Here is a 25,690-nt window from a genome sequence, read left to right on the forward strand (position 1 = left end):
TTGTTTAGGAAGTTTCTTTAGCCATTCTTTTAGAGTGTGTCTGCTAGGGACAAATTACTGCAGTTTTTCTTCATTTGAGAATGTCTTGATCTTCCCTTCATTTCTGAAGGATGTTTTTGCTGGGTGTAGGATTCTAGGTGGACAATTCTTCTCTTTCAGGACCTAATAAATACTGTGCCACTTCTTCTGGCCTCTATGGTTTCAGTTAAGAAATCCTTTTTTCTTTCTTTTCTTTTTTTTCTTTTTTTAACTTACAGGTAAGGTATTTTCTGACTGCTTTCATGATTTTTTCTTTATCTTTCAGAGGTTTAATTATTATTCATTTTGGTATGAATTTCTCTGGGTTTATTCTGTTTGAGTTTTGTTTTGATTTTTGAATCTGTTAGGTCATATGTCCCTTGCCAAATTGGAGAGGCTTTCAGCCATTATCTCCTAGAGTACTTTTTTCAGCCATGCTCTCTTTTTCCTTTCTTTCTGAGATTCTGTTAATAGAAATACTAGAACTTTTGTTAAAGTTCCACTTGTCACTGAGGTTCTGTACACATTTTTCTCAGTTTATTTTCTCCCTCTTGGTCAGATTAGTATATTTCTATCATTCTGGTCTTTCAGTTCACTGACTTTCCTCTGTCCCTTTTATTCTGCTGTTGAATTTACTCATTTTGGTTTATTATATTTTTCAGTTCAAAAATTTCATTGAAATTTATTTTATATCTTCTCTTTCTTTGTTGAGGCTGTTTTTTCATTTGTTTTAAGCTTGTTTGTAATTGCTTATTGAAGCATTTTTATCATGGCTGTTTAAAAATCTTTAAGCAGGTAATTCTAATATCTCTAATATCTTCGTGTTGGCATCTATTGATTATGTTTCTTCCTTCAGTTTGAGATATTCCTGGTTCTTAGTGTGATGAGTCATTTTTCTATTGAAACTTATACATTTTCTTACAATGTTATGAGATTCTGGATCTTCCTTAAGCCTTCTGTTTCAGCTAGCCTTTTCTGACATGGCTTTGGCAGTGGAAGGATGACTGTTACCTTTTTGTGACAGGTAGAGGGAAGTCCAGGTTTTCTATTGAGCCCTGTTGACACCTGAGGTGGGGGGTGGGGCTTCTTTTTACTGGTGAGGGTGGAAGTTCCAATGGAGTCCACCTGGTCTCCATGGACACTGCAATGGAAGTGAAAGTTCTGACTCCCACTAGCCCTTTTCTGACACTTCTCCATTGGAATGAATAGGGGCACCTTACAACTACAAAGTAAGGGTGCAAGTCCAGTCTGCCCTGGTAGTCCATTGACACCACTGAGTGGAGTGCTCATTACCATCTGGCAAGAAGGAAAGTCCTGGCTTCCTTTTTGGCCTGCTCTGACATCACCCCGGTAGGGGTGTTGGTATACCCTGTTACTGTCTCATGAGGTTGGAAGTCTCAGCTACCTACCTGGCCTTTGCTGGTGAGGTTGGGAATGGAGCTACAGTATTTTCTGTGATGTTTGCCTGGAGAGTGGTTATTGACTAAAGGTCTTTTGTCTTTCTAGGATGCTCTTTGCTTAGTCCTTTGGCTCAAAGGATCAGGCTTTATTTAATTAGGACTTTTTTTTTTCCCACTGGGTTGCCAGCTTCTTTAAGCCCAAGTCTGGGATCTAAGAGGCAAAAAGAAATCCTAAATGAGCACATTGTCATGTCTTTCCTCAGATCCCAAAGTCCCTAGTTTGTCAGCCTTTGTCTTTCCTTCTTTCAGACTCTTTTTATGTTTGTTTTATATGTGATATCTAGGGGTTCTTGTGCTTAGAGGGAGAAATAAGGAAAAGTATGCCTACTCCATCTTCCTGGAAGTGAAAGTTGCCTTTTTCTTTTAAGGCTGACAGCCTTTAGCTTTTTATATCAAATCACTATTCTGAGTATTCTATCCTATAATAATTTTTTTAAGTGTATTTATTTTGAGAGAATGTCAGCAGGGGAGAGGCAGAGACAGAGGGAGAGAGAATCTCAAGCAGGTTCCATGCCGTCAGTGTGGAGCCTGATGTGGGGCTCAGATCCATGAACCATGAGATCGTGACCTGAGCTGAAATCATGAATCGAATGCTTAACTGACTGAGCCACCCAGGTGCCCCATCCTAGAATTCTGATACCAGGGAGACAGAAACAAGGAGTCCACCCATCCTTGTTCACTTGGAGATTAATTTATACTAGATAGGGCTTTGTGCTGCAGTGAGAGAAACATGCTATTAGACAATAGCCCTTGGTTTCTTTTTTTTGTTTGTTTATTTAAAAAAAAATTTTTTTAATGTTTATTTTTTTTTGAGATGGGAGCGACAGAGCATGAGAAGGGGAGGGACAGAGAGAGAGGGAGACACAGAATCAAAAGCAGGCTCCAGGTTCTGTGCTGTTAGTACAGAGCCTGATGCGGGGCTCAAACTCACAAACTGGGAGATCATGACCTGAGCTGAAGTCAGACACTCAACCAACTGAGCCACCCAGGCACCCCAATAGCCCTTGGTTTCTCGTGTTACCCTGTTCCTTCTTCTTCCACCTAGTTATTAGTCTTGCTAGTCTCTTTGGGTAAGTCAGAGATTTGGCATTTAAATTTTTATTTTACTGCTTTGTCCACAGATTAAGATAAGTAATTGAAAGATAATAGATTACTAATACTCAAATTTTACTTTAGGGTTGGCGTTAGCTCAAGCGGTTATTTCGCATATGGTTATTACTTTAGAAAATACTTAAGAAATTTATAGTATTATTTCTTTATATAGGTATTGAAGAAAAATTTAGGCCTTTTTATGTAGATCAATTAGAAGAAAATGTAGAAGAGGATGTGAAAAGTTTAAAGGTAGGTAATGCTCAAAACATTAACCTATCAAAGCATATATATTATCAATCTTGAAATCCAAAGCAATATAACTTGTTACTAAGATTTGAAGTAGGCTAGCTTAGTAATCACATGAAACAAAATTAGCAATTTTATACAGATATCATCAAGTTGGCATACTGGACCCATTCCTCCATTGAAACTAATGAAATGAGAGAAATTATATATAGCAATATGAAAACAAAAACACAGCATCACTGGAATAGAATGGAAAGTACCACACAGGTGGATCAGTCGTTCTGAGGAATTCTTGAAAGATAGAAAGCCAACAGAATTAAATTTGCTAAGACATACAACAGAAAAAAAAAAAACAAAAAAACAAAAAAAAACCCACTACCCCTAAACATAATGCTGAAAAAGTAGTGGAGGAGCGAGCCTTGTGTCAACGTACCGAAGAAACAGCACGGTCACCTGGGACATCAACGATGAGATCTTTACTTGGGAACCAGGTTGTTGCAGTTTCAAAAGTTGGCTCCTCCCCCTGATAATCTTGTGCTAAGCAAAGGAGCAGCATCCACTTCAACCTGAAGCAATGAATTTGGTGTCTGGGCTATGACAAGGATTGTTACCAACAAGTAACCAAGGGAAACAAAGACCTTCCCTACATACACACCCTCAGGAAATAAGCTGCTAGCATAAGTCTTACAGCAACATACTATAATGAAGGCAAGACTACAGTAAAGAAAATAGGCAGGCATAAGGAGGTTTTAAGATAAAGATAAATTAAGAGAGTCAATATCCAGTGTTCCCCCATTGAATGGTCTTAGCACCCTTTGTGAAAATCAATTGCTCATACAAGGGTTTATTTCTGGGCTCTCTGTTATATTCCATTGGTCTATGCTTATCCTTAGGCTAATACCACATTTTTTTTATTAAAAAATTTTTTTAATGTTTATTTTTGAGAGAGAGACAGCGTGAGCAGGGGAGGGGCAGAGAGAGAGAGGGAGACACAATCTGAAGCAGGTACCAGGCTCTGGGCTGTTAGCACAGAGACCAATGCGGGGCTTGAACCCACGGACAGTGGGATCATGACCTGAGCTGAAGTTGGATGCTTAACCGACTGAGCCACCCAGGTGTCTCGAATACCACATTGTTTTGATTCCTGTAGTCTTGTAGTGAGTTTTGAAATCAGGAAGTGTGAACCTTCCAAATTTGTTCTTTTTTTTTAAGATTTTATGGCTATTTGGGAAAAAAGCTTATTTTTAAAAAATATTTATTCCTTGTAAGAGCTATATGAAATTTCTACCTTTTGAAAAGACTCATTTTTCTTATAATAATTTTCTGGAACTATTTTCTACTGTTTACTAAAGTGTGCATTTACGCTCTTAATTATAGAAAGAGTATCCAGACCAAAATTCATTTGTGAAGAGAATGCATTCTCTCCAGATTGACTGTATAGCAATACCTCCAAGCAGGTCAAATTCAGGTAACATACTATGATTGAAAGTACTTTATTCAGTCATTCATTCATTCATTCATTCACTCTATTTTCTAAAGTAACTATTCATGACCGTATAAGAAACAGAAGACACTATAATATTTAACCCCTGCCATAAGGGAATTTATAATATATTTGGGAGGGAAAATACATATATTTGAAATAGTAAGCAACCTTGCGTTCACCAAAATCATAAAGCATCTTGAACATATATCTGATAGGGAGAAAGTGACATCAGGACAAAGAGAGGACATATGTGGAAGCATAGTCCTTGAGAAGGTCAGGGATGATGGATTCAGAGAAAAGCAGAGAGGCTGGTCTCAGATTCAAGGAGGGTACTTTTTTCCATTATAACAAAAAGGAAAACAGACAATAGGATATTGAAACCACTTAATTGCTATCTATTCTGGGGCAAGTTAACCTCTTGTAAACTTCATCCATCAAATCATGATAATAATTGCTCCTATTCTTACAGGGCTTTTAAAGAATAAAAGAATCCATGGAAAGTGCTTAGCACCAAGCCGTTACTATTCCTTTTGTCCAGCCCTGCCTCATACCAAGGAGACACCCACCTTCTCTGTTGCAATACAAGTCCCTTTCTTCCTTGGTCATTCCTGTGACACTCATATTTCTGTTGCTTGTTAAAATTTCTCTAGTGCTCTCTCACCACCAGGCAGTGGCTTCATTTTATTACCTATATAACTTGTAGGAAGAGGACCATCAAGTAAATGCTTTTTGATTTGTTCTCAAAGTTTTCAGTATGTTCTGAGGTACATATTTATGATGGTGCTCAGGTTTTATTTTACTTCTTACTGCTTTATGAAACTCTTTCCAATGTTGATCTTTTGTTCTCAGCCCCAGAACAGCCCAGTTCTCTGCACAGTTCACAAGGGCTTGGGATGGGCCCTGTGGAGGAATCCTGGTTTGCTCCCTCCTTAGAGTACCAGCAGGAGGAGAATGAGCTCAGCTTGCGGAGTAAACTCCAGGAGGAAGCCAACTACCATCTTTATGGCAGCCGCATGGACAGGCAGACAAAGCCACTCAGACAGAATATGGTTTATAATAGAGAGGAGGAAAGGAGACGAAGGGTCTCCCATGACCCGTTTGCACAGCAGAAACCCTATGAGAATGTTCAGAACCCAGGAGTAAAAGGCATTCCTTATTCCAGTGCAACCGGTCATGGTAATGCAGTACACCAACCAACAGGGCTAACCAGCCAACCTCAAGTACTATACTGGAACAATGGATTGTACAATCTGTATGGTTTGGGAGCAAGACCGTTGGATCTGGGAACACCAAGTCCAAGAGTTTGGTATGGACCAAATCCAAGCCATATGCCAAGTGTGCATAAAACTCCGGTGCCTGAGACCAACCTACTGGGAAACACACCCACCATCCCATTCAGCTCTTTGCCATCAAGAGGTAAACAGTTTTTTCAGTTACAATCTAAACAATTAAAATTTCTGAAAATAAAGCAGCCATTAGCTCTGTTGTAGACTACCAGGTAACAAGGGTGAGTTGTTTGCAGTCTTCAGTTGCCAAATGCAGTTTGTAGCCATGGAATAGTCTCCATCAGACCACTTGACCTCAGTCTGGGTAGAATTCATTGCACCTGCCCACAGGTGTTGGGTTACAGGTCCTGATAACTGGTAGGCGTCTTCTGCTCTAACATTCATCACAGTGGTCCCATTATCCTAATCCCTGATGGAAGTGAAGGTCACTGCTTGTGTTCTTTTTCTTGCTTGCTGTTTTCTGAAGGTAAGAAGTCTTAGATATTTTTATTTCTTATATAGGCCAAAGACAACCATTTGTAGTGAAAACCATAGTGTTGGGCTACCATCACCACCATTTATCTCCACAACTCTTTTCATCTTCCCAAACTGAAACTCTGTACTCATCAGGCACTAACTCCCCATTCCCTCCCACCCAGCCTCTGGCACCCACCATTCTACTTTCTTTCTCTATGAACTTAACCACTCTAGGTACTTCATATAAATGGAATCATACAGTATTTGTCCTTTTGTGACTGCCTTACTTCACTTAGCACAATGTCCTAAAGGTTCATCCATGTTGTAACCTGTGACAGAACTTCCTTCCTTTTTAAGGCTGAATAATATTCCATTGTCTGTATATAACACATTTTGTTTATTTGTTCATCTGTTGACAGACACTTGAGTGGCTGCTATAAACATGAGTGTGCAAACATCTCTTTGAGGCCCTGCTTTCAATTCCTTTGGGTATACTCCCAGAAGTGAAATTGCTGGATCATAGAGTAATTCTGTTTTTAATTTTTGAAGAACCTCCATACTGTTTACCACAGTGGCTACACGATTTTATATTCCCACCAGCAGTACACCAGGGTTCCATTTCATCCACATCCTTACAAACACTTGTTATTTTCTATTTTTTGTTTTTGTTAATAGTAGCCATTCTGATGGATGTGAGGTTGGTTCAGCTACATTTTAAAGAAGAAAATTTCAAAGAGTGGCATAGGATAAATAACTTATACATCTGGAGTAAAGCCCTGCGCTCTTACCATATTGTATCTATTTCTCTTGCTTGCTTTTTTTTTAATGTTTATTTATTTTTGAGAGAAGGAGAGAGAGAGCACGTGCACCTGAGTGGGGGAGGGGCAGAGAGAGGGGTGGGGCAGAGGATCTGAAGTGGGCTCTGACTGTAGAGAGCCCAATGCAGGGCTCGAACTCATGAACTGTGAGATCACAATCAGAGCTGAAGTCGGACACTTAACCAACCAACCACTCAGGTGCCCCTCTCTTGCTTTCAATCTAGATATACTTACCTGTATATTCCTCTCTATTCAGATGAGTCTATAAAATGTAACATATACAACAGCGCTGGCATTCAGGTTGGAGACCATAATTATATGGAGATTGGGGGATTGAATTCAGCACTACTGGAAAGCACACACGTGAACTTGAAAGAAGAGCCAGCTTCTAAGTACCAAGATATCTTTGGTAAGATGCCCTTAAGGATCCATTGCCTAGCAACCTTGAACTTTCTTCCTTGTTTAGAAGGATCTAATGGAATCCGGAAATTTCTCTGATTATTCTCTCTGAAAATTGCCCCGTGTTTTCTCTGTAATTTCCATATAATTCCTTTGTGATTTATTTATATTTAATATGGGGATGATTACAATATCTAACTCATGGATTTGTTATGAAAATTAAATGAGTCAATATGGATAAATAGCTTAGAACACTGCCTGGCACATAGTTAGGTCAAGTGTTAAATACATCATCATCAATATTACTACTCAGACCTAGGAGAGATAGCTCCTTCAGGTCTTCATCAAGAGGGATTCTGTAAAAGAAAGAAGACTATGCCTTCAATAGCACCTCTGTAATAAAAATAATAGGGCTTTCTCTTACAGCTTTCCACTATGCAGGCTCATAATATTAATCCCAAAACACAACCTGGGAAAAGGAGTCACAAGGCTAAAACAATGGGATTTAAGAACCTAGCTTAATAATTAACTCTAGGATTGGCAAAACTTTTCTATCAAGGGATAGATAGTAAATATTTTAGGCTTCACTGGTCCTGAGGTCTCTTTTGCAACTACTCAAGTGACACTGTAGTACAATAGCAGCCACAGATAATATGTACACAAACAGGTATGGCTGTGCTCTAATAATAGGAGGTTCCTAACTTTTGGGCTGACAGAGGTACCTTTGAGAATCTGATGAAACCCAGGATCCCTCTCCCAGAGAGGTATTGACAAAATTTGACAAATATCTTGGGAGGTTTTGGACTGCTGATGTCCAGGGATGATGACAGAAGCTGCATTGTGGGAAGCTGAGGAAAGAACGGGAGTTGAGGGGTAAAAAAATGAGATGTCTTTTCCCTTATGTTCAGCTTTTTGAGGTAGGGTGTGGATCAAGGAAAATGTGTGTGGTGGTTATTTTACATTTTAGCCTCCTTTTGTTATTTTTATGAAGGACAAGGAGAAAGAATGAGTAGAAAGAGAGGTTGTGGCTGTAGAAGAGAAGACAGACTTAGGGTAGAGGAGAAATGAGTCCCAAAATAGACCTTGAAAAGTAGATCCCTCATTCCTTAAAAGACCAGGGAAGTCACTGTAATTGAACGAATTCACACTTGATGGTCTGTCTCCTTAATAAGAGAAAAGTTAACTGTTGGGTGCAGGGGATTAGGAGGTGAATGACCTTAATTCTGGCCAAATGTAAGTGGAAAATGCCAAAAGGAACAAAAGTGGTGTTTTCCCTCGTTACATCAGGAAGGTCTGATATTAATATGGCCGCTGGCTAAAGTTGTATATTATAGCCTAGTAGCCAAGCAGGGGTTTCATTCCCAAAGCCGTCAGCTGTGGCTCAGTGTTGCATGTGCTATGAGGAAGGGGTTCTCTATTGTATTCATATCAACACTCCAAATAGGCTTCCAGACATGGAAAGCATCACCCAATGAGTCAATAACTATATAATTTAGAAGTTATCTTTTTTTTTACTGTCTCCTGGGACTCTTTCTACAGGTTTTTGAAGCTAGAATGTTCCAAATGGGTTAAAGCTTTATGTCTTCTTCTCTTTTCTGTTTGGCAGATAATATCACTAGTCTGACTGATAAACATCTGGACCCAGTTAGGGAAAATCTGGGAAGGCAATGGAAAAACTGTGCACGTAAGCTGGGCTTCACTGAATCTCAGATTGATGAAATTGACCATGACTATGAGCGAGATGGACTAAAAGAAAAGGTTTACCAGATGCTCCAAAAGTGGCTGATGAGAGAAGGCAGTAAGGGAGCCACAGTAGGAAAGCTGGCCTATGCACTCTACCAGTGTTCAAGAATAGACCTTCTGAATTATTTGATACACATCAGCCAGAGCTAATTCCAGAAAAGGCTTTGGCAGCATAAGGTAATCTCACTTAGTAACACAGTGAAAATGTGCTGCCTCAGAATGTTCAGAATTCTTTCCTTCCTGATAGAGGTTCTATGTCTGCATAAAATTCTCCTGCATCCCATAGCTGGAGCATGGGAAAGAAATCTAGAGCAAACAACCCACTAACCAGGAAGACCTATTAATGGTCAAGCCCCGCCCCCCCCCCAAAAAAAAAGCCTAATTGGGTTTTGAAAGGGAGAGGAGAGGTATTTGAGGAAGATAATTTTCTTTCAGTATACTCCATAACCTTCAGTGATGCTATTCATTTCATTTCCTGGAGTTTTGTTTGAGAAGGAAAAGCAAATTCACAGAAATGTAAACTAAGTCAACTTTCTTACCTTATGCTCTCTTCTCCATGTAGGCTCCAATTATAACCAGAGTACAGTGAAATTGCGAGTTCTCTTCAAATAGTTTTTTTTTTATTAAAACTACAGTTCATGCCAAAGCTATAAGGTCTGTTAACTTCAGTATCAAATGTTGTATCAGTCACTACAGGCTTTAAAAATTACATGCAATCACCACTCCATAAATTAGCTGAATGGATTTTAAGGAGTAAGGAGGAAAAAAAATAGAGAACAAAAATATCAGAATTTTCCATTTGTTGCAAGGAATTGCTATTAATTGTGGTTAACTACAAAAATTTTTGACTAAGTTTTTAAATTCTTTCCTAGCATTCTGATACCTTATGTATTTTCCCAACCTCTGCCATGAAGAGGGAGCATGTATGCTCTGACTGGAGCTTTGGGGCTGATCACTGTTGAGCAGCTTCCTCAGTTTACCCCAGGATTCTGTAGAAATTTCTTCTTTTTGTGTGTGTGTGAACTGTGATGTCAAAAAAGGACTGCTTCAAAGCTTGGTCACTGTGCCTTTAGCTAGCATCATTCAAAGTCCTCCTGAAACTCAGGAATGAGTGAAGGAACCAGAAGACCAGAAGACTGAAGCCAGCCAGGCCATCCAGTATCACTGTCTGCACTTTGATAAACAGAGAGGGTATGTCATTGTGCTTAGCCCTTCCAGGAGGGAGAGAAGGATGCAGCATGGTGACTCCGGCTGTCAGAACAGATTCTAGGAACTGGTGATTGATAACAGTATTGTGGTTCTGGTTCTAAATCCCCTCTGGCCCTAAATGATGTACATACACACACACACCCCTGAGGTGGGACTGTAAAACAGGATTTCTCAACTTCTGCACTATTGGGATCTTGGGCCAGGTAATTCTTTCTTGTGGGGGCTGCCCTGTGCATTGGAGGATTTGGATGTTTGAAAGTGCCCTCTACCTGCTAGAAGCCAATAGTGCTGTTCTCCCCTACTCTATCTTCAGTTGTGACAAGACACTGCCACATACATGTTCCCTGGAAGTGCAAAACCGCCCCCGGTTGAGAAGAGCAGTGCCATAAAGTAATGAACCTCAGCCCCTTATCCACAGATATCCAGGCTCACTATTAGTTGCCACATAGCATTCGATCACATAGACCAAAAGGAAAATTGAACAGGGAAAGAGTCCCAGGCTTTGCTGGGGTGGGGGTGGGAGTGGAGGTGGATCATTGCTTTTCTAAATGTATCCCTTGTACCTCTGTCCTCTAACAGTATTTAAATTCTCTAAATTCCCAAGAGATTGAATGATCAATGTTTTAAGAGGCAAAAATGGAATGCATTTTTAATGGCCTTCTAAAAATAAAATTTTGTACCTCAAATATAAGTAATTAAAATGATGTGTTTGTAAACGAAACTGTTTGGGCTTCTCCATGAAGGTTGACATTTCCTGTATGAACTCTCCTTTTCACCCTCCCGCTATTAGCAGGCAAGAGGAAGTGATGGTATAAAGGGGAAGCTTCTGGACAGCGCTATTTGTCTCTCAGGATGAAAACTTGCTGCCTTGAGAGCCTGCAGCATTGCTGGCCTTCAAACATGATTCAGAAGTCCTTCCTCCAGCCCCCACTCTGTCAAAACTGGGCTGAAAAGAGCCAAATTTGTATCTAAGGAGTTTCAATACAAGAAAATCAATTGGGTAGAAAATCAATTAAGTGAGATGACACAGACTACAAGATGAGAGAGAAGCCTATCCATACCTTTGTTCCAAAAAAGATATTCAGACCCTAAGGTTACTACTGGTAAATAACACCTCCAGCTCTCACAGCTTTGTGATATCAGTATATTTTCCACTTGTTGCTGTGGTTTCAGTATTTGTTTCGGCTCCATAAAATGAAATTAGGTCTTCAGGAATAGTTCTTTCTTTCTCAGAAAATGGTTTAAATAGTATTTTGATGTACATTTTAATGTGCACTACTTCTAAAAGTTTTTTTTAATAATAATATAAATAAAACTAGGTGTTTACTAAGATAAATGGCTTAGCCAATTTCAGATAAAAGTGTTTTCCATCAGAAGTGGGCTGTGACGGGGCACCTGGGTGGCTCAGTCAGTTGAGCATCTGACTTTGACTCAGGTCATGATCTCACGGTCTGCCAGTTCCAGCCCTGCGTCGCACTCTGTGCTGACAGCTCAGAGCCTGGAGCCTGCTTCGGATTCAGTGTCTCACTCTCTGCCCCTCCCCTGTTTATGCTCTCTCTCTCTCTCTCTCTCTCTCTCTCAAAAATGAATAAACATGAAAAAAAAAGTGGGCTGTGACACTACAGTGGAAAACAAGCTCAGGCTGACTTTATGAATGGTAAAAATTTCCTTGCCACAATGTGCAAAAGTAGATGATATTAATTCTAATTTCTCTCGATACAAGGGTAACCATGTCAATGAGATCAATTCTTTTTGTCACATCTGTTGTAGGATAAAAAATATCTACTAACCGCCAAAACTGAATTTAATACAAAAATCATGGTTTAATTTTTAAATTTACTTTATTTGGCCCATTGGGTTTTAATTTTTTAGGAGGAGTAAGAAGTGAAATACTGATGGTTTTACCCATTGCAATCAGCTAGGGTTAAAGTGCAATTTCACTGAAAAGGACTGAAGTGAAACAAAACAAAACAAAACACTAGGTATTTATATGTTCAAGATCTTAGAAGCATCTGAAAGTGTTTTTATATTTTATTTTTACTTTTTGTATTATTATTTTTAAAGTAATCCAACCTGGATCTTGAACTCCTGACTCCTAGATCAAGGGACCAAGAGTCTCAGGCTCTACCCACTGAGCTAGCCAGGCACCCCCAAAGAAGCATCTGGTTACAAAGAAATCATTGAAGGCCTAATGCTGTTACAGTGAATTCCACAACACATAACAATCCAAATACAGGTTCTGAAACCAAGCAGGCTTAAATTCTCCTCTGTACTCTAGCTATGTACTCAGGGCCAGCTTCCTAACCTCTCTTAATCTCAGTTTCCTCATTTTATAAATAGGCCAATAAGGTTGATGTGAGGATTAAAATAATGCATCATAAGGTGCCTGGCACAAAGTTACTCTTTAATCAAAACTGCACAATAGTGTTATACATAAAGGACTAGTTCTCAAGTGTACACTTAAAAATAAATTGTAACCAATAACTTAAATCTACCATTTTTCACAGTGCTACCATTTTTGCTGATTTATCAGTGGGATAATGTATTAAAAATTGTACAGATAACTATTTTTAACTCTCATGATCTCTGATAAAGCCCAGTCAACCTCTCAGGAAAAAATAAGGAAACGTTGACTCACCAAAGATTTCTGAAAGTCAGATGATAACAGCTGAACTGTATTTCTCTTTCCTTCTATGCAGGAAATTGATGTAGTAGATTTATGTTGAAAGAAAATTTTTGCCCAAGAAACTCAAATGGGCCAGTGAGGATACTGCAGGTATCAGAACCCCCATGGCCGTAACATGTTACATAATGTCTCAAAGTTCATATTATGGCATGTGTCAGAATTTCCATCCTTTTTTTTTTTTTTTAATCTTTGAACGTTTATTTTTGAAAGGGGGAGGGGAGGGCAGAGAGGGAAGGAGACAGAATCTGAAGCAGGCTCCAGGTTCTGACGTGACAGCACAGAGCCCATGTGGGACTGGAACTCACAAACCCTGAGATCGGGACCTGAGCCACAGTTGGTGGCTTACCCAACTGAGCTACCCAGGCGTCCCTCCATCTTCTTTAAAGAACAACATTCCATTACACGTATACACAGGTTTAAACCTTCATCCCTCCATTGACATATGGGTTGCTTTCCAATTTTCCACTTTGGCTATTGTGAATAATGCTATGACCATAAATATCTTTGAGACACTTATCAATTCTTTGGGGGTATATACCCACAGGTGGAATTGCTAGATCATATAATTGTACGTTTAATTTTTTTGAGCACCCGCCATGCTATTTTCCACCACCACTGCACTATTTTGTATTCCCACCAGCAGCGTGGGACCCCTGTAGGGTTCCAATTTCTCCACATACTCACCAACACTATTTTTTTTTTTACAATAGCCATACCAAACAATGAGTATGAGATAATATGAAGGGAAAAAAAATAATGGCATCATTCCTAGAAGCAAATGCATTTCACTCCGCCGACGGCAGCCAGCCTTGAAGCCTCCTTCTCCGTCCACAGGTCCCTCCTCACCACCCACTCCCTGAGAAGGGCGGAATGGGGGAGGGGTGCAGCCTCGCCTCTCTGGAGGGACTGGTCACCGCGGCGGTGGGAGGGCAAAGCCGACTGGGACGTACCCCTCGTGAGCCAGAGCTGGCACCCCGAGAGCAGACGATCTGTGTTGCGGTACCACTGGGACTTCGAGCCCCGTTTCTGACAAGGGTCACAAAGAGCCCGGCGGGCTACGGGTCCTAGCATCCCGGCGCGACAAGCCGAAGCGGGCGATAGGCTCTGGCCGGAAGTTCAGGAGCAGCGGGGTTCTGTCGGGGCAAGGCGGAGGGTGTTGAGGGCGGCCGCTAGACCTTGGCGCTTGCATGTTTCCTGGCGACGGGGCGTAGCGGGACGTAGTGGGGCGGGGCGCAGGCTTGTTCTCAGGCGGTGCGGGGGGGTGGGCGCGGGGTGGACGCGAGGCGGTCGGTGGAGCCGGCGCATGCGCGCTCCGGGGCTTAGCGGAACCTGCGACCATGGCTGAAGTGCTGGGCGGCTGTGCAGTGCGGCAGGTGCGGCTACTCCTGTCGGTGCTGAAGCCAGGGAACCACGTCCCGTATGCTGGGCCTGCAGCCGCATTCGGGTAATGATGCCCGCTTCCCTCCGGGGGCCCCTGCGGCCAGGGTTGCGTGCTGGGGGGCAGTGGGAGGGCAACGCGCCAGCCAGGAGGCGGGCGGGCAGGGCGGTGCGGGTTGCTGCCGTGGGCGCAGCCTCGCTGCCCTCTCGCCCTTTGCTCCAAGACCCGAGCCTGTCCCACGTGGGTGCGCGGGAGGCGGTGGAAGTAACCACTTCTGCTGCTCCTGGCCTTGGCACTGCAGCCGTGCGTCGGCTTCAGTTCTGTGACTCTAGAGCCCTAAAGGACTTGGGTGATGGAGTCCAAGCCCCTCATTGTGGAGACGAGAGACCCAGGGAGGTAACGTAATTTGCCCATAGTTACAGACACACTCATGACCGAGATTAGAATCTCAAACCCTTCATTCTTAGTTGGCTGCTCTGCCCTGTGTCTTCACACCCTCAGGGCTCCAGTGTCTCCTGCTTCTTATATCAAAAACCAGCCTGAGAATCTCCTTAACCTATGAGCTGTTGTAGTCAGGCCCAAGCCCCTGAGTCATCGTTGTCACCTTCTTGTTCTCCTTTTTTCTTTTTTCCCCCTTATTTTGAACTGTAATGTACAAAAAAAACCACCTTGGGAACCTGGGAAAATTCACAATGCTTGGCCTGACTCTCAGAGCTTATGGTGTAGGTGGATAAAGCCAAGAATCTGCCTTTTTCTTTTCTGACCCTCCCTATCCCTCATGCATATTTCGAGATAAAACAACAAAAACAGCTAGATTAATCTCTGACCTACTGTCTTTTTTTTTTAATGTTTATTTATTTATTTTATTTATTTTAAGGGAGAGAGGGAATCCCAAGCAGGCTCCACGCTCAGTGCAGAGCCCCACTTGGGGCTGGACTCCACAACCATGAGATCATGACCTGAGCCAAAACCAAGAGCCCCAGGCTTAACGAACTGAGCTATCCAGGCGCCCTCCCCCTTTTTTAAATGTCTGACCTGTCTTAAAAATGGGTGCCCTTGGCCCCAAGAGATACTAAGCAGAAAATGTAGTTAGAGCAGCATGAAACTTGCTTTACTTTATTCTCTCTACCTGTACACAAATGTACACAGGATATATATGCAATTAACTGTTGATGGATCAGTTCCATTTATAGGAAAAGTCAAATGCTAGATGGGTACCTGGCATTCAGAATTTGAGTTGATCTGGTGCGCCTGGGTGGTTCAGACGGTTAAGCAACTGACTTAGGCTCAGGTTATGATCTCACAGTTTGTGAGTTCGAGCCCCACATTGGGCTCTGTGCTGACAGCTCAGAGCCTGGAGCCTGCTTTGGATTCTGTGTCTCCATCTGTCTCTGCCCCACCCCTGCTTGCACCCTGTCTCTCAAAAATGAATAAAGGTTAAAAAAAAATTTAGAATTTGAGTTGATCTAATGTGGAAACTTCTCATTTGAAAGTTTGATTTGGAAGGAGAAGGGAAAAATCTGACCAGCTTTAAATTTTTATGTTGTGATTAACTAGTTCTTGAGTTTCATATTTGATTTATTTAAATTCTTTTTAAATATTTTAGAACTTTTAGAAGACTTTTGGGACTGTTTTAATACAGATGGAAAAATATGTCAATGTTCACAGCTGTATAAATCTACATGGAAAAATGGAAATTTATCCAGTTTCCAATTTGCAGAAAGAGATTGAAATAAGGTTACTATGTGCCAGTACCCAAGTTAAGATAGGTTATTTCATGGTTGCAGAAAGGCCCCATCCATTTAATGTAAATCGTTCTTCCTAAAACATCTCTGAAAAACCGGTTTCTCTGGATTTCAAACTGCCATTTCATAAATGCATTTGCAAGTTGACATTACATGTAATCAGAGAAAACCAGCAGTGGTATTCGTTAATCCTGAAATGAGGCTGCAGCCCAATGTAAGCAGGTGAAAGCGCTGCTTTTAAAACCTTTGCCTCAGAACAGCCGGTGCCCAACCTACACTTGAGTTGTGTTCCAAAAGCTTGTTTTTGTAAGTCTGTTGTTTGGAACTCTCTTTTTTATTTTGTAGTCTGTAAAGTGGTTTGTTCCAGGACTGGGTAAGAAGGCTTTTCTACCTGCAGTTGTATGTCACGTACAGTTACAGTATTAGTAATTTATAGAACCTAACAAGCTGTCGGAAGAAAACTGTTTTCTGAGTTCAACCTTGGGATGATCTGCCTGAGAATCAAAGACCCTCCTTTCCCTGGCACTACCTTGTTCCTTCTGTCTGGCAGTCCGGGTGAGTGGCCCCAGGGCTGGAGCCCTGTTCGGGACTTTGTTCAGCTTCCAGGTTACAGAAAAAACAAGGCCTCTGGTGTTTACAAGGCTGCATTGCTACTTCCTAGCTGCACAAATGTAAGCAAGTTACTTAACCTCTCCGAGCCAAGTGCCTTGCACTTCTGAGGATTTGAGACAATAAATGTACAAGTCCTGGGATATAATAATAATTCACTAATTAGTAGCTACAATTAGTAATGATACAGATAAGAATATCTAATAATGCAGTGTGTAAAAGATGCAAAATAAGTCCTCAAAATTCATTTAATTCCAAGCCCTAGGGGGTAGCTAATACTTTATTAGAGCTAATGGTTACTTTGGAAAAAATATACAACAGAAATAGCCGAACATAAGAGATACAGAGAATGTGTAGGACTTTCAAAGTGAGGATGTTTTATTAATTGACCCCATTTTTCTTTTTTTTTTTTAAATTTTTATAACATTTATTTATTTTTTTGAGAGATGGGGGGCGGGGGCAGAGAGAGAGGGAGACACAGAATCCGAAGTAAGCTCCAGGCTCCAAGCTGTCAGCACAGAGCCTGATGTGGGGCTCAGACTCACAAACTGTGAGATCATGACTTGAGCTGAAGTCAGATGTTTAGCCGATTGAGCCACCCAGGTCTCCCTACCCCATTTTTATTTCTAAGCGAAGGGCAAAATGCCAAAGGCTCTGATGTCATACACTCAGGTATAAATAACTAGTAATGTGACTGGGGCAAGTTGTCTAAACACTCCAGTCTTCAAGTTCCTCAAAGGTAAAATTAGGGTAAATATAATGTAAGCTCTTAGTAGAGTTCATTATTTAGCTTAATAATGAAACTAAATGTGAGTTTTAGTTTATTTTCCGCAAGCTGTTAAATTCTTGCTTTCCACCACAGTAAACTTTCCTTCTTTGAAGGGAGCAGCTCAAGCCCCCTCAGTCCGGAAGATCTTGTGTTGTATTGCTCCTGACCTCCTTCTAACCCTTTCACAAAATTGCCTATCCAGCCACCCAGAAAAAGAGAGTCAAGGGCAAATATGAGGTAAGATATAGGCTATTTAGGTGAGCGTGCCTTCCTATATAGGCTGTTTTCAATAGGGAGATAGGAATTTTTTTTTCCTTCTACAAGAAATTAACTCAGTATAGTTGTTCTCAACTTTGGTTGCTTATTGGAATCTCTTGGGAAATTAAAAAAAAAACACAGATGCTTGTATCCCACCACAGAGATTTTGATTTAGTACAGTCTGGGCATCTGGAGATTTAAATTTGCCAGATGATGCAAATCTAAGTTTGACCCTCGCTGATATAGTGGGAAGTTGGCAATATTCTCATAAAAAGGGGCTGATTAGCAGCTGTGTAGATGTCGGTTAAGGTGTGGGGAACTTAGTGTCTGATGTCTGCACCCTCAGGATCTCCTGTATCCCCCAACTTCTCTGTCATAATACTAGGCAAACTGCATAGTACCTGCTAGTTGCAGATTTAATTATCTGTCTTTCCTGCCAGCCTCTAAACTACATGGAGGGCCCAAAGCAATAGGAGTTTAGGAAGTACATGAATGAATGAATAAATAGTACAGTAGAGTTTTGGTGTTATTGAAAGCACATGTCAGTGTGCTCACTGCAGCAGCACACATACTAAAATTGGACTGATACACAGAAGATTAGCATGGCCCCTGTGCAATAATGACACGCAAATTTGTGAAACCTCTCATATTTAAAAAAATAATAGAGGGGTGCCTGGGTGGCTCAGTGGGTTGAGCATCCGACTTCGGCTCAGGTCATGATCTCACGGTCCGTGAGTTCGAGCCCCGCGTCGGGCTCTGTGTTGACAGCTCAGAGCCTGGAGCCTGCTTCGGATTCTGTGTCTCCCTCTTTCTCTGACCCTCCCCCATTCTCTGTCTCTCTCTGTCTCAAAAATAAATAAACATTAAAAAAAAATAATAAAAATAAAAAAATAATAGAAAAAGGAAGCACCTGTCAGGGTTCTGCCCCAGTCATTGAGTGATAGTCTCTCCCAGGATTGTCCTAGGCAGTTTATATATATATTTTAAATGTTTTATTTATTTTTTTGAGAGAGTGCAAGCAGGTGAGGGGCAGAGAGGATCCAGAGTGGGCTCTGCATTGACAGCAGCGAGCCTGATGTGGGGCTTGAATTCCTGAACTGTGAGATCATGACCTGAGCCTAAGTCAGAGGTTCAGCTGACTGAGCCACCCGAGACACCCACTAGACAGTTAATGGTTTTAACTCTCCACAGGTGATTCTAATGAGCACACCTGCTTAAGAACACCTGGGTTAGAGAAGCAACGTGATTATTAGGGAGAAAGTGGTGGTAAAGATGGATTGACACCTGAAAGATTCATTTTTGGTCTTTATAAATTTTCTGAGGTTTTGTATCCTTTTTCCTATGTGAGAGTTTGATTGTGGTTCAAGTAATAAGCACATTTCAGGGCCATCAAAGGCCTGGTCTCTGCAGCCTGATTTTTCTTTTAACACACATAACGTGAGGCCTGAATTACTGTCCAAGAGCCCCTTGATAAGCTGGAGAAAAAATGCTTTACTCATTTCATTGGCCTTATATTTATGTGAAAATAAATCATTCAGTAATTCTGTTTTTTAATAAAATGCTTTTTCTTGTATTTGTAATTGATTTGCTTTGATTTACTTTCATTCATAAACAGTTCTCTGCCCTGTTTCCTCCACCTGGAGATTGATGAAAGGTTTTTGGCAGCCTCCATTAACCCCAGTGGGTGGGCTGATATGATAGTGGCATGTACCTCTGGTGTGGTGACATACAGGATGTTGATGACAAGGCACTAGGGGCATTTTCTTTCCCCTCAGCCTAGCTTCAAGCCCCCTTGGCATTTGGCCCCAAACTTTGCTCACTCTTTGCCCCCGTACCCCTGCCAGACTGAACACTGCCTTTCCCCGGACATATGTCCCTTGCTTCCGGGCCTTTGATCATGCTATTTCTTCTTCTAGGAGCACCCTCCCCACCACATTCTTTTTTTCAAAATTTTACTCCTCTTGGAAGTTAATTCAAATGCTACTTTTTCACTCCTCTTCAGATACCTCTACTCAACCCTGATAATGGTCTCTGTCTCCCTTCTTTTTTTTTTTTAATTTTTTTTTAATGTTTATTTATTTTTGAGAGAGAGACAGAGCATGAGCAGGGGAGAGGCAGAGAGAGAGGAGAGACAGAATCTGAAACAGGCTGCATGCTCTGAGCTGTCAGCACAGAGCCCGACGTGGGGCTTGAACCCATGAACAGCGAGATCATGACCTGAGCCGAAGTCGGATGCTCAACCAACTGAGCCACCCAGGTGCCCCTGTCTCCCTTCTAAAACCATCTTCTGCCTTAGTAAACCCTTCCCTGACATTGAGTTCCATTATGCCAAATCTAGACTACATGGTTTTTACATTCATTTTAGGCAACCAAAAGATGGGATGGGGTTAATTGAGAGGAAAAGTTTGGAACAGGGAATCCAAACACAGGTATAGCAAAATGCAAAGGGAATATAGAGGTTTTTTGCAGAAGAGACTTCAGAATGATCATGAAAACTGAAGTAAAGGAAGCCCCTGGAAGGCAGTGCCCTTGTGGGGGCCCCTGAACAGATGCACCTAGTGAGAGCACACCCAGCCATGAAAACTTGGACATTGAGAAAGATATTGTGCATAACCTCCTCACGGCACAAGATGATTCTTACAAGCATTCTTGAATACCGCCAAGGAAGGGAGACCCTCAAAGATCTTTAGGGCATGAGGTGTAATAAAGGTACATGTTATCACTAACATGAGCCATGCAAATGCTAGTCACCTCTAGTTAGGGAGCTGCCTCATTCCTGTGTGGTGAATATAGGAAACACTAATAACTTGTTCCAACCGGGCTCCTCATGCTTCTTGTCTCAGTCATAACCTACGCCTCCCCGACAGATTGCAGAGCAAATCCTTGTGTCTTTTATCTTCTCTCCTACTAGATTGTGGGCAAAACAGATGTGTCAATAAATGTTTGTGGAAATGAATCTTTATTACTAGAGTGTTATTTGCTTTTATCTGGATCCTAGAGCCATCTGAACAGTAAAAATGAATGACTCAGAAGAATAGGACATTGATAAGTAACATGGCAGTGTCAGTATGCCACCATGCTTGTTCAGTGGCTTTGTTACTGCTCCTCATAATTTTCCTATAGGTAATGAGCTTATGGTTATGTCCCGGCTTTATTACCACCCAATTCTGTCGTATTTGCAGAAGTTGTGTTAAGACTTGGTGTACCTGCATTCAGCACATCCGTTTCTGCATGCTCATTTGAAATGGGCGATGACATGAAACCCAAAGAGGAAAGAGCACCTCATTTTGTAAAAAGTGCTTCATTTCAATAAGCATTTTAACTAACTGCAGAAATAGGGGTAAAGAGTATGTAACAGAAAAAGAGAGGCAGCGGTTAATTTAAATTCCTTAATATTCTGTGTGGAGAAGAGGAGCACCTCCTTCTCGCATCTGTCTTGGCATACCAAAATGTCCCTTCCGTGTGTCACTCAGCTGTCTGGGAAATTGGTGGGGAGGCTGTTAGGGCCTGATGTAGGAGCCATGTATGTCTTCTATTGCTATATATCCCTGCATAGTCGTTCTAGAGCTTCTGGAAGAGGAGAGGACAGTTCTTCAGAGAAGGACCCTTGGTAAGGTACACATGTGAGTCAGAGCAGACCCTGGCCTTGATTCTGGCCCAAGGTGCACTCCTGTGCCAACATGTCCAGTTAGATCCTGTGTCGGAGGTTTTGGGCCAAGGAGGGTCCACGATACAGGGGAGGGCTCTTGGGATGGAAGCTTATGGACCTGGCTGTTTAACAACACAAATATTTCAACATGTTAAAAACCGGTCTGGCCATAGCAGTGCAGACAGGCATTCCTGCTAAGAATGCTTCTGTGGCTGGTTAGAGAACATGAGAGGCCATACTCCTAAAGGACTGCCTGGGGACCCCTGAGACCATCTCACCTTTAGGAACTCTGTCGATGCAGCTGAAGTTCAGGTAATCCCTTTAGATCTGTTCCAAGTTCTGCCCTGTTGTTGCTGACCCTAATGTTCCATTGTGTGGAGCTCCTGTGTCAGCCTGCACACTGGCCCCCTGGCTTCCAGCTCACCAGGCATGTGCCCATGCGACCTGTGTGGCCACTGGTTGCAGCAACATGTCAGTACTTTTGTAGGGTAAGTCCTGGGCTGGTGTTGTAGGATATTCACATATGAAGGCACAGTTCAGATCTGCAGTCTAGAAAGGTCCCTTTTCAGGTTGGAAAAACTTAAGCACACATCAGAGTAATCCAAGAAGCCTGAGGAGGGTCCTGGAGCTGATGCGGGTATGTAAAAGGACGATTTTGTCATATTAACATTTGTGCTAAGTAATTTTTCTTTGGGGATGGGATTTTTCTCTTCCAGCACCTCAGTAACCTCTGCCAAAGTGGCTGTGAATGGTGTCCACTTGCATTATCAGCGGACTGGAGAGGGAGAGCATGCAGTCCTGCTGCTTCCTGGAATGTTGGGTCTGGAAGTTTTTTCATGGAATTTGCATGCTGTGTAGTCTAGGATGCATTCACAATAGTAGATGCCAAATGTTGATTATTTAGTGTTTTGCTGAAATGCTTTAAGTGTTTTATTTATTTATTTGTGAGAGAGGGAGGGAGACGCAGAATCTGAAGCAGGCTCCAGGCTCTGAGCTGTCGGTGCAGAGCCCGACACGGGGTTTGAACCCATGAACCATGAGATCATGACCCGAACCAAAGCCAAACGCTCAACTGATGAGCCCCCCAGGCACCCCTTAAATGCTTTAATATTTGCTACAAATTTAAGTGACTCAGAAAAGAAAGGCAACCTTCTACTCTATGTAGTCTTTATTCCTTTAAATACCCGGGTTTTTTTCTCCTACAGACATACTGTGTAGTTGCCTACAATTTGGGAAGATGATAGGAGTCGAGGAAAGGGGTGTGGGAAGAAGGGATAGATGAAGCTAGAAGATGAGCTAGTGACCAACCATCCTAGTGTGCCTGGAATTGAGGGGTTCCAGGATACAAGACTTCCAGTGCTAAAACATGGATTGCCCTGTTGCAGTTGATTATATGCTCAATTAAAATAAGAGCTAAGAACAAGCTTAGTTTAAAGCCTTTTTGTAAATCAAAATTAAATTGGCATGAATGGAGCATGGTGAAGCCAACTGAATCTGTCTCATTTTCCAGATAAGTAATTTACATGTAGACAGTTTAGGGGGATAATTTCCAGCAATCCCAGGACATCTCAGATTTGGTTTTAAGGGCTTTAATATTGTTTTGACTTAGTTAAATAATCCCAATATATACTATTTCCTTACGACTTTTTTCTTCTAAAATAAAATGCTAAAATTTTCAATTACTTGATGGTTCCACTTGACTGAGCCTTAGCTGATTGTGGTACTATTGTAGCTATTGAAGCATCTTTGTCTAGATAGTATTTAGTATTTTTTTTTTCCTCCTAAGCTTTTGTAACAAAGGAGGAGATTTACTCCATTGACTGGTGTAGGTCTAAAGGTATCTGTAAAGTAGTGAACAAGTTACCGGCTTAAATTTCCATTATTTCAGTATTGTGATCGTGATCCAGGTATAAAAAACTTTTCATAACTTAATTTCTTTATGTAAAACTTTAACCTGATCCCCAAATTAAAAACAGTGAGATTCTCTCTTCCAGTCCTCTGTCACCTAGTACCCAGTACCCTTCCCCACAGGCAACCAGTATTGTGTTTCCTTCTCAGGTATCATATACTGGTAACTATTCCTTAAAATAACTTTTTAAAGGTTTTAGTATTCTTTAGTATTTAGTATTTGGTATTCAGATGTATACCTGTGTGCCAGAAAGGAAGTGTCTCATCATTTCTGAAATTGGTCTTGAGATAAACTGTTCCCTTTTCCCACCTTCTCACCTCCTGCACCTCCTTCAGGGTGGTTCCCATGTGGAAGTCTCTTCAGCCCAGGGACCACAAGAGATGTTTCGTGTGTCAGAGCAGTAGACATGCGCTTGAAATCCATTTATATTTTTGCCTTAGGTTTCCTGAATGATTTATTTACCTGATGTTGAGAAAGATAGATCTTTCCAGGAAGAATGGTAGTCCTATAATAATTAACATTATCCTGTAACAGAATCCTGTAACATCTTGAAAGACATTTTCTAATAGTAGCTTGTTTATCAAGCAAGATGTTCAGTATCCATGTGTGGCCTGAGCTACAAGTTCTTAGAAAGTAAGCAGACTTTAAAAATGAAACGCTGGGGCACCTGGGTGGCTCAGTCGGTTAAGCGTCCGACTTCGGCTCAGGTCATGATCTCACGGCCCGTGAGTTCGAGCCCGACGGGGCTCTGGGCTGACGGCTCAGAGCCTGGAGCCTGCTTGGGATTCTGTGTCTCCCTCTCTCTCTGACCCTCCCCTGTTCATTCTCTGTCTCTCTTTGTCTCAAAAATAAATAAACATTAAAAAAAAAATAAAAAATAAATAAATAAGTAAAAATAAAAATGAAATGCTGACTGGTCCCTAGACTGGGCTCCTTGAGAGTCTGGCCTTCTGGGCCACATGCAGTAGGTGTGTGCACACAGTGGCCGTGACCTCGCAGGTGGGCTGGGAATTGACAGTCAGGTCCACCACAGGCTCAAGAACATAGTTCTGCTGGTTAACGTTTGCTGGTGTTTTAATGAAATAATTAATTTGATTTCCTCCCTCCACATCCTGCCCTCCCCCTGATTTCAGTGTTTTCGTTGAGTTTTCTGTTATTTATTTATAACCAGAAAATAAAATCTTCAGGGCTGTTCACATTTGCTTAGTAAAAAACACCTGGGAATTTAGAATTCTCCTTTGAATAACTTGTACCAAATCTCATACATTTGTTGACAGATAATATTGGGATCTCTCTCATTTATAAGTCATTTTTTTTAATGTTTATTTTTTTGAGAGAGAGAGAGAGCGCGCGCGCGCGCACACACACAAGTGGGGGAGGGGCAGAGAGCGAGGAAGACGCAGAATCTGAAGCAAGTTCTGAGCTGTCAGCACAGAACCTGATACAGGGCTCGAACCCACATATCGTGAGATCATGACCTGAGCCGAAGTTGGATGCTTAACTGCCTGAGCCACCCAGGTGCCCCTATAACAGCCAGTTTTTTAAAAGGAAAGAAAAAATAACCCAGAAGCATATCATATCAATAAGTCAATTTCTATGCAATTTCATGAATTCCTTTTTTTTTTTTTTTAAGGAAGATTAATTGAAAAAGTATCAAAAATGCTGAAATAATACAGGGCCAAATGTATTGGAGCCTCTGTCCTCAAAGTAGCCACTGGGAGGAGACAAAAGGCAGGTCTGAACTCTACCAGGAAAGGAAGTCAGCCTTCCAGTAAATGGATTTTATCATCACAAGACTATTTTGCTGACTGCATCCCACTGTCTAACTTTGAGTAGAAACTAGTTACTTTGTTTTAAGATTGTAGTTGTTTCTGCTTTTACTGTAACGTGTTTGAAATAATGAAATCCTTCACCTGAGGGTAACCAAGTGGCTGTTTTTAGGAAGTGGAGAGACTGATTTTGGACCTCAGATTAAGAACCTCAATAAAAAGCTCTTCACAGTGGTTGCCTGGGATCCTCGAGGATATGGACATTCCAGACCCCCAGATCGAGATTTCCCATTGGACTTTTTTGAAAGGGATGCAAAAGATGCAGTTGATTTGATGAAGGTGGGTCTCTCAGGGAAGAGCCCAGAGGAGGGAGGATGACTGGGCCTGTCTTCATCTATTTTGTTTTTGTTTTTATTTCTACAAGGGTGATGCCATGTGATTCTTATAGAAAATTCAAGTTCAATCAAATAGGTGTGAATAAGGAAGTAGAAATATCCCACAATCCAGCTAGAGATATCACTGTTATGACTTTGAGACTCCCTTTCCAGCCAATCTTCTGACACATATAAATACACAGGATTGTATTGATGGCATCATACTATATCTAATGTTTTTCCAACTTACTCTTCTTAGAACAGTTTGTTGAGGAGATACTTTCATGTTAATAAATATAAATTTACATAAATATTATAATAGTCATAGTAG

The 25,690-nt window shown here is 41.5% G+C and overlaps 2 protein-coding genes and 1 non-coding gene across 8 annotated transcripts in view; all 3 read left to right on the plus strand.

The window, feature by feature from the left end:
* Positions 1-9,700, plus strand: part of RIPK1 (receptor interacting serine/threonine kinase 1) — a 39,925-nt gene extending 30,225 nt beyond the window's left edge. For all 4 annotated transcript variants that reach the window (XM_027040183.2, XM_015073574.3, XM_027040184.2 and 1 more), the window contains exons 7-11: positions 2,743-2,819; positions 4,194-4,284; positions 5,152-5,718; positions 7,119-7,271; positions 8,868-9,700. In XM_027040183.2, coding sequence (XP_026895984.1) covers positions 2,743-2,819; positions 4,194-4,284; positions 5,152-5,718; positions 7,119-7,271; positions 8,868-9,154 — 1,175 coding nt within the window. In that variant the 3' untranslated portion in view covers positions 9,155-9,700. The remainder of the gene's footprint in view (positions 1-2,742; positions 2,820-4,193; positions 4,285-5,151; positions 5,719-7,118; positions 7,272-8,867) is intronic.
* Positions 9,701-14,183: 4,483 nt separating this feature from the next.
* Positions 14,184-25,690, plus strand: part of BPHL (biphenyl hydrolase like) — a 38,251-nt gene continuing 26,744 nt past the window's right edge. For 2 of the 3 annotated variants that reach the window (XM_027040186.2, XM_027040187.2), the window contains exons 1-3: positions 14,184-14,343; positions 22,024-22,127; positions 25,158-25,324. In XM_027040186.2, the coding sequence (XP_026895987.1) occupies positions 14,237-14,343; positions 22,024-22,127; positions 25,158-25,324 (378 nt within the window). In that variant the 5' untranslated portion in view covers positions 14,184-14,236. Of the gene's footprint in view, positions 14,344-14,394; positions 14,674-22,023; positions 22,128-25,157; positions 25,325-25,690 lie in introns of those variants that run through there. The other variant, XM_015073576.3, reaches the window with a different exon arrangement.
* LOC113593979 (U6 spliceosomal RNA) lies at positions 18,206-18,312 on the plus strand. Its single transcript, XR_003414356.1, has one exon. It is a non-coding gene; the product is annotated as a U6 spliceosomal RNA (small nuclear RNA).

Source organism: Acinonyx jubatus, chromosome B2 (assembly GCF_027475565.1).
Source record: "Acinonyx jubatus isolate Ajub_Pintada_27869175 chromosome B2, VMU_Ajub_asm_v1.0, whole genome shotgun sequence".
Lineage (NCBI taxonomy): Eukaryota > Metazoa > Chordata > Mammalia > Carnivora > Felidae > Acinonyx > Acinonyx jubatus.